This window comes from Telopea speciosissima, chromosome 1 (genome assembly GCF_018873765.1).
Source record: "Telopea speciosissima isolate NSW1024214 ecotype Mountain lineage chromosome 1, Tspe_v1, whole genome shotgun sequence".
Lineage (NCBI taxonomy): Eukaryota > Viridiplantae > Streptophyta > Magnoliopsida > Proteales > Proteaceae > Telopea > Telopea speciosissima.
This window is the reverse complement of record NC_057916.1, coordinates 52,635,174-52,644,261: the sequence shown is the minus strand read 5'-3', so window position 1 is coordinate 52,644,261 and position 9,088 is coordinate 52,635,174. Positions and strand designations below refer to the sequence as shown.

At 38.4% G+C, this 9,088-nt stretch overlaps 1 protein-coding gene across 1 annotated transcript; it reads right to left on the bottom strand.

The window, feature by feature from the left end:
* Positions 1-8,058: 8,058 nt before the first annotated feature.
* On the bottom strand, positions 8,059-8,784 carry LOC122651158 (protein ALP1-like). The gene has a single exon (XM_043844479.1). It carries the CDS (start codon positions 8,782-8,784, stop codon positions 8,059-8,061), a length of 726 nt encoding a protein of 241 aa, XP_043700414.1.
* Positions 8,785-9,088: the final 304 nt, after the last annotated feature.

Sequence of the window (9,088 nt, the reverse complement as noted above, 5' to 3'; positions counted from 1 at the left end):
TCAGGTATAGAGACTGACTTCAGTCATAGCTACAGAAAGAACCGCATAACTTAGTATTTCATGACCAGATCTTACATACAATGGTTGTGCATGTCAGATCTGATGCTTCCCTAGACATTCCCATGATGTTCTGGGCATTACTGGTCAGTGATGCTACCATCAGAGCAGAGTTTAGAGGTCAAAAATAGAGAACAGCAGCATACAGTAGGTTGAGCTTATTACCTGGAGTTTGTATGTGGTGGGATCAGTGCTCAGTATATAACACAGGTCCCCTTCCTTCTTCTCTCTTCCCTTTCCTTCTCTTCTTCTTCCTTCTCCTTCTCTTTCTCTCTTTCTGTTAAGCTACAACAGCAAGGACTAAATAGCAGCTGCCCCCCCCTCTATTTATAAAGCTGGGCTGACTAAGGCTTGTTTGGCCTCAGGCCCCATTTCACAAGAATGCATTTTTAAGTGCATTCAGGGCCATTCTGGCTGCATTGGTGGGGTCCATATGGTTCCAGGGATGGGTATTGGTTCCTAAAATTCTCATCTACCCCTAAAGGGAGTTCATGGTCTATGTGGATGGTCCCCAGGTGTCTGGAGTCCAATTGAACAGTTTTAGCCACTCTGGGAGATTCTCTAGGCCTTTGGGCAATTGCCCAGTGCATCGCCTAGAGAATACAACATTGTTGTATTGACCTTGGACTTGTATAGGTGCTTGGCCTATGGCTTGGGCATTGCACCAACACCTCTTCCAGGGTCTGATACACATCTGAACAGGTGTGGGCCCCACATATTTGGATAGGAGAGAGAGTACCTGGAGTTTAAGCTGTACATTAGGCTATGAGTAGTGCAGCTACATGGGTCTGCAACCCATCTCCTAATAGGCATGTAGGATGACATCCTCGGGGGTTCTCCACTGAATTCAACCACTGGTGTGATGCTCCACAGTGTATTTGGGTGACTGGTCACTGGTTCCTGTCCTTCGTCCAGAATCCCAGTCAATCAGGGGCAGGTTTAACATATATAGGCTTACCAAAAATAGCAAGTTTAGGTTACCTGGTCTCTGATCTCCTCCCCAGCTTTTCTAATAAGAAGCGCCTTCGACTCGAGCACCGGATAATCAACCTCTTCAAATTCAAATAAACGAGAAACCTTAAACAACCAATAGATTACATTCAATCAAATGGTAAATTCAGTTGACTAACAAAATCAAACTAAACAAATAGAACGCGAAAGCAACAACGTTACCTCTCTGAAATTATGGAAAAGCTAACTTTGTAAATGCATCTCCTCAAGAGGGAAATCCCTGGTTACTTTCGGAGGATTGACATCGATCTTCTCTTATACTTCGACGACGGGAGGTGACGACAGAGCTTCAGACCTACCACCGCCAACATTTTCAAATGAATTCAAGCTAATAGATTGTGCTAAACAAGGCGATGAATGGTGGTTCCAATGGTTTTGAGAGATGGAAAATCTGGGAATGCGGAATCCGTGATTTTGGTTTATTGCGATGAGTGAGGACGAGAGATGAGAAGGAATTGGGGTTTAAGAGAAGTTTTTAATAGGGAGGTTTGAGGGGGAGGGAAGGAGAATGACAATGGAGGGTTTAAGGTAGTGGTTGAGACGTGGGTGGAGGATAAGGAAGGACGTGCTTGCAGTCATGGTGAGACTCGAGAGGGGCAGAGTACTGAAACTGAAAGCTCCCACAATTCCTTCTGGTTAACTCTTCGGCTTCGAGCCTTTGGAGCCACCAGAATTGCTCAAATGGGTGTAGACACCTCATTTTATCTTCCCCCCCGGAGGTTTTCCTTAACGATGATGAGTACCCTCCAAGGTTTAGAGCCAATGTATCTGTGAATGTAGCATCAGTGTGCACTACCCGAATCCATTTGTTGATCACCCTTTCCTTATCGGACCCTAAACCAGAGCCTCCAAGCCCTCCAAGTACCCCTGGAAAGGCTAGCCTTGACCTAGACTCCTTGGAACCAGTCTGGCCCAGCACAAAACCTGGCCCAAATAGCCCGAATCATGCCTATTAACACTGAAACCCTCCTTGACACTCAAAGGCCCCGAGTTAACATCGAGCCAACCTGCTAGCGACCTCAAATCATTCCATTTCACTGTCAAACAATTCATCTTTACTGTCTATCCCATTTCAGCATTCAGTTAATGACAATCGATACTCAAACCCAAACCTTCGATGTCGAGTCCTGTTCATCGACAGCTACTCGATGTCGAATCGGGCAGTTTCAATGTCGAATAACTACTGATCCAAGAAACTTAAACTTGCCATATTTGCTCTGATTGTGATACCTTTCGCTTCCCAGCCTATTTTTGGCTCTTTGGATCTCAATCTTGGCTCCCTTAGGAAGTGTTTGGTTCAAAGAACCAATTGGTGGTTGCACTAATGGATCCATTATCCTGACAGATTAACTATTTGGTTACCTTGAGTCTGTTAGTTGAATCATCCTGAAAAACTGTTTGGTTACTCTAAGTCCGTCAGTTGGATTCTACTTGGATTTATATGAAAAATTGTTTGGTTTCCCTGATTCTGTCAGTTGGATTCAAATTGAATCTGTATGAAAAATTGTTTGGTTCAGATAGATCCTATCATCACATTGGCTACTCTATGGCTAGAAAATGAAACAATTATGAAGAATTTTGCATACAACTAATGTTTAAACTTGAATTAAAATAGGACTTAATAGGATTCTTATCCAACAGTTGTCATTGTCATTCATTACATGAATAAAATATAGATTTAAAAAGTTGTTATACTATTGTGACATCCTATTCCCTCCTCCTAGACATCATCACTTGTTAAGATCAAGTTTTTTGACAGCATCAAGGACGTCCTCCAACTCCCTTGTATGTTGCTCCAACATCCTTGCTTGACCTTGAGAAGATTGATTGTTCCCCTGAGATAACCTTGTATGTATTTTGTGTCTGCAAATGGTGATTGTGTGATTGTGATTTGAACTTCTTCGGTATTTCTACATTTGTTATTAGGAGACGATGGTTCTCCCTCTTTTATTATTTTAAACATCCTACAACCACGATTTTGTGCCTGAAAATAAACAAAAATTCTAATTATTGATTAAAAAACGATTTTAAGGGGAATTCTTTATCAAAAGAAAAAGGATCTACAAAAGAAAAAAAAATGAATGTTGATTCATATTGAGGTGGAATGGGGACAACACAAAAAATCACTCCCTATTGCTAGTCCACTTGTACATCTATGCACTTTGTATTGTCCTTCTCCACAATCACACATTCTAAAGTGATCATTCCATAAAAAAAATTCATTGTGTAGTTGACATTTGTAGAACATTCTTCCTGGGTTACGCTTAGTAGTTGATGTCATTATGATGCATTTAGTACCACAAATTTCACACCTAGCCACATTGTTATCCATCTATTCAAATCCATAAATGAACACATAATAGGAATTTGTCAATGTAGATGTAACCATTACTAAACCATTACTAACAGTATAACAAACAAATATTAACCAAAAGTATTAGAAGCAACCATTACTACTATGTCAATGTTCTCTTGTAGATCAGTCAAATACTAATCTACAAAAACATTACAAAAGATACCTCAAAAGTAAACTATAATATTACACACAAGCAATAAGTTCTGAAACCATGAAATGTTCTTGCAAACTAAGCAAGCCATACAAAAAAACCAAACATTGTTCAATACGTCCAAAATAAAAATCATAGAAGCCCACCACAACATCAGCCTTAATTGGTTCCCCCAGTTTCTGACATATACAAGTCCACTAATTTCAGCCTATCTTCCTCCTTTGCTCGTAAGATGACGATGGCGAAGTTTTTCCTTTCCAGAAAAAAAGACTTGGCAAGGGCTTGCTTGTGGAAGTCAATGCCTGGGATTGCATCAATTGCAGTATAGACTTTGTCTCCAAAAGCTATCTGTGACTCATTCTCCACCATATTCGTGATGGCTGTAGTGATAGCTTTTAGAGGACTTGCAATTTTATCAGCCCCTTGCTTCTTTTTCTTCTGTGGCCTATTTATGCCAGTTGATTGAGGTCTACCACGTCTAGGACTGGAACTTCCAACAGGAGTGTGAGTTGTAGTTTCTTCATTTTGACTCTCCCCATCATCACTAAGGACCAAGTTATCGAGTCTAACAACTGCAACAGCAGCCTGTGCTGGGGTTGTTGAAGCATTCCCATTTGCAATTTCGTTGCCTAACCACACTGTAACTTCTAAGTAAATGGGAAGTACTTGATGCTCTCTCCAATACTTTTGCTCCTTTTTCTATAAACAAGAACAAGAGAAACAACAATGACTAAAATGGTATTTTCTAAATTGAATTATTTGATTATTCGTATGAAATAAGACAATTGTACCTTAAACTTGGCCCAAACATGCTGTGGTGCATCAAATCTCCTCTCTATCGCATTCCAACCTAATCCAGAATTGTTTTGTAAGTCAGACAATGCTTTCAGTCTAGCTTTCTATATCTTGTAGTGGTTTTTGCATTGCTCCCATTCATAGGTTGTTTTAAAGCGATCTTTCATCTTAAGTGAGATTGCTTGCCATTGCTCTCTCTTGAGGCCATTGTCTCCACTTCTCCCATGTCTATGTTGTTGTAAGAGACACTTTAGAAAAAAGTGTGAAATTTCACTAGGCCATGTTGCAATGTCTCTTGTCTTAGACTGAGAGGAGGTTTCGGAGTCCATCAATCTGGAAACCAAAATATATATAACATGATAATGGCCTAGTGAAAACTAATAAGAAGTAAATGGGACAGCATAAAAGGAAGTGATGAGACAGCATAAAAGAAAGTGATGGAGACATTCAGACCCACACCTAGGAAATCTACAAATGAAATAACTAATAAGAAGTAAATGGGACAGCATAAAAGGAAGTGATGGAGACATTATTCCTTGCATGGAAGTCTACAAAGGAAATCGGATTAAAAAATAGTACAGCAATTTGATCTAAAGTCACCACAGAGAGAAATAACTAATAAGAAGTAAATGCTAGGAGTAGCATAGTTTGTATCTCAACATGTTTATACTTGTATATACTAGTACATTAACACTTGAACAGGTACAGATTTTATTATTTTATACATGAACAGTAATAAGAAGCAAGAGAAGAATACTAGACTCCATCTACCAAATAACCCATTCAACCAATTATTCTTAAAATTCACAGACAAATATAATCAGGTTAAGCAATGCCAGATTGGAAAACCAAATCTAAGAATGGAACAAGATCCTGTTCTTAGCGACTGAAACACAGATCAAAACAGAAATTGGATATTAGGTAACAAGCTTGATAAATCAGAAATCCTAGTAATGATAGGATTCTGTATTCTGAACCGAGACTCAGATGTCAATACCACAGGTAGGTCCAGATTAATATCTGATTGTAAATTCTGTGGTCAGAATTAAAATCAAACAGAAATTAACAAGAAACTGAGAAATTCCAGAACTGTAGTATAGCAGAATCAAAGAAACTTGTAAATACTAACCTGTTTGCTTATATCAAAGAAACTTGTCAATACTAATCTGTGCTATGATAAAATTGCCAAGACTATTGGCTGAATCTGTTATACTTTAAGCTATAGCCATTAAGCTCTACTGGTAAGGCTCCATTTATTATGGTTCTGACTTCTGATATGTATAACCAGTACTAACCAAAACATATTCGAAAACATAGACCAAATTTCCAGATTTAAGAGAAATTGCATAAAACAAAATCAACAACTTAGATGGCCAGATAATGCATGTCAAGCTCTCCTCTAATGGCCTAGAATAGCTACTGAAAGTTTTAGCCTGATCTAAGGGTTGGATCTGCTGGAATGGTCAATTCCTAGTTGGAGTAGGAGACCTCATGTTTGACCAGTCAAATCTTTTTGACAATCAAGTTTCTGCATCAATACACCCAATAATAGATCAATCTATGCTATTGATTTGAGACTCAATAGATCAACAAATTTCAGTTCTTGAGTAACCTCCTAAAATTGCAAGTACTGAACCAACTTGGAATAGGAATATTGCATTCAAACAGAAAAATCAAAACTTGATTGTAGGAGAAAGTTAAGACCACTGACCGAAGAAGATGTATGGAATCAGGATATTGATCAGACCTGTAGATGACCGATTATCAGAAATCCCACCAAGAGTAGGAAAGGTATATTGTGGGTACTGTTGGTTCTGCTGCAAGATATGGTAGTACCGCTGTTGTACCTTGAATGGAGTTGATAAGAAGAGTACAAGAGAATAACACAGCGGCAACCTCGGCTTCCCACCACAAGGTTTGATTGGTTTCACCACTAATCGTCACCTTGAATCACTCACTACCAGACTACAGGCAGGTCACAACTTCACCACAGCCATGAGAGCAAAATTCTGTAGAGTGAAAAATGGTGAGCCGCAATTGGTGCTCTTTCTGTTATTTATAACCGCAACTAAAAACATTTTTAAGTAGACTAGGATACCCCCTAACCATCCCCCTTACATGCTGTCCCATCCTTTAAACTATAAAAGGAAATAAAATATCAACTTAAATTGAACCAGTGACCACCGGTTCAACCAGAACTAAACACATGCAATGGATACATAAAATGTTCTATTTCTCTCTCAGTCCATGTAGCACAACTAAACTTGCAAACCAGTTAAGTTCTATGATCTAGACACATCGAGAAGCAACCTTTCACCAATTTTTACATCAAAGCAAACAGCAGAAGATTTCCTTTTCCATCCATAATGAGGGCAAAGCATGATCAAAGATGGACACCAAACCCAGAAAATTTAAAATTAAAAAAATAAAAATAAAGTACAGCTGCTGAAGTGGTCTCCCTCATCTAAACTTTAAGCAGAGGCAGTGAGAGAGACCTGCTGAGCTGCTGTTTCTCATCCTGGAGAGTATTTTCTCCACCACTGCTACTCAAGACCTCGAAGAGAACTGATAATTATCTAACCTACTGTCAAGATCTGGTATTTTCAGATCTTCAAGTTTAACCATTGATAAAACCATAGCATAATATCATAACTTCATAATGAAAATGATCAGAAAAATCAATAAACATTAGAGAAATTAAATGACCAACTGAGATCAACAAGATTTCATCTGAAAAACATAAATGAATTTTGATCACAAAGTAACAAGTTATTTTGAAAACAAATTCTTAATTTTACAACAATTCACTAGCCAGCCTTCTACTAACATCTGTTAGAAAGCTGTACTTACCATTCCACCCAGTCCTATTCCAGCCAAACATGTATGATTTAGTTTGGCCACAAATAAAAGTAAATAACAAAAGAACTGCACATAATACTGGTCATGAGAATCACATGCCCACATTCATAAAATTGTACCATAACTAAGAAGCACATACCACAAATGAAACAAGGTACCACATACAATGTAATGACATAAGAACCACATGCCCATTGTACCATAAAATTACATATCAAACCCATTGTACCATTAAAGTACATAACAAACCAATTGTTTCATCAAACCCATTGTACCATCAAATTACATAACAACCCAAATGTTTACAAAGCACATAAATAAAATATAATCGGATTCTTCTTCTTCTTCTTCATCTTCTTCCTCCTCACTGTAACCTTCGACCCACTCATCCCACATTTTACCTGCCATCTCGTCTCGGAATTGATTCATGTCAACATTATTGTAATATTCATCAACCTCATCATCAATTGCCATTTGTTCAGGATTCCCATTCTCATTATTGGCTGAATTTTCCAGTTCTTCTTGTGCAAGCCACTCCTCTTCTTCAACAGTATTTTTAGTGAGAATATGATTGTGTAGCAAAACACATCCTGGATTGGGTCTTGAAAGGGTATTTTGGTTGATTTTTCAGTATCTTGAATCTGGACTTCAATAGAGAGAATGAACGTTTAATTACATTTATCAATTTAGAATGCCTCAAGTTAAATAATTCCTTCGCATTAGCTAGTGCATATTCGGAGTTACGCCACTCCTTCAAATGATAACGAACATTGCGGTATGGTCTCAAGAAGCCCACTTGGTTAGCAAACCTAGCATCAACAAGATAGTACTAATCTCGAGGTACAACTATCTTTTCTTCTCCTTCCTTGTGGATGGCATCATCTAGTATTCGAGAATCTGATGCAGAACCTTCCCATCCTGAAAGTATATATGTATACCTCATGTCGAAGTCACAGGCAGCTAAGATATTCTGTGATATATTCCCCTTCCTATCACGAAATCTTCGATGTTGGTCAACTGATACCCATGCAGGGATATGCGTACCATCTATGGCTCCAATGCAGTTGTTGAAGTATCGTAAGTATTTTTTGGGTTGAGTTGTGGATCTTGGAGGTTTCAATAGTTCTGTGTGCAGTTGAAGTATTGCACACAAAACACGGTTGAAATACCTACTAATAGTCTCACCCGAATGACCAAATTGGTGTAAGACGACTCGGTTCTTGGCATTGTGGCCAATTGTGTGTAAATAAATAACTAGTTGTTCCTCCACTGTCACAAATTTGCTATCATAGAGAAAACCCCTATGCCTAACCATTTCAGCTAAACTAAAAAATGCCCTCCTACTCATCCTAATTAGAGATCGACAAGTGGTGTCGGATACCCCAATAATTCTTTCTGTCTCAACTAGACCACGGAGAGCTTCACCACGATACGGATCCTTACTGAGGTACAACTTACGATATTTGTTAGCTGCTATAGCACAAGCAGTTGCAGCTAAGACAATTATTTTCCTGCATTTCCGGTAAGCCTCATCGTTCCATTGCTCATTATCCATGTATTCACGGATCTACATATTCACAAATATCCCAATTAGTGACTCCGTAAAACCTAACCTCTGTAACACCACCACCATATACTATTCCTAACTCGTAATCTAAACTCTAAGCTAAGAAAATAAAAGTAAATAAATACGAAACCTAAAATAATCCATCTTCCACAGAGCATTCTATTTCTTCAATTTCACGCTTAAATAAAAGAAAGATACATGATCAAAATTTATCCACATCAACTTTATGAAGGAAGCAACTGCCAGGCAAAAGTAACTGATCAAGTAAATGCCAGCTATAGGTATTCTTAAT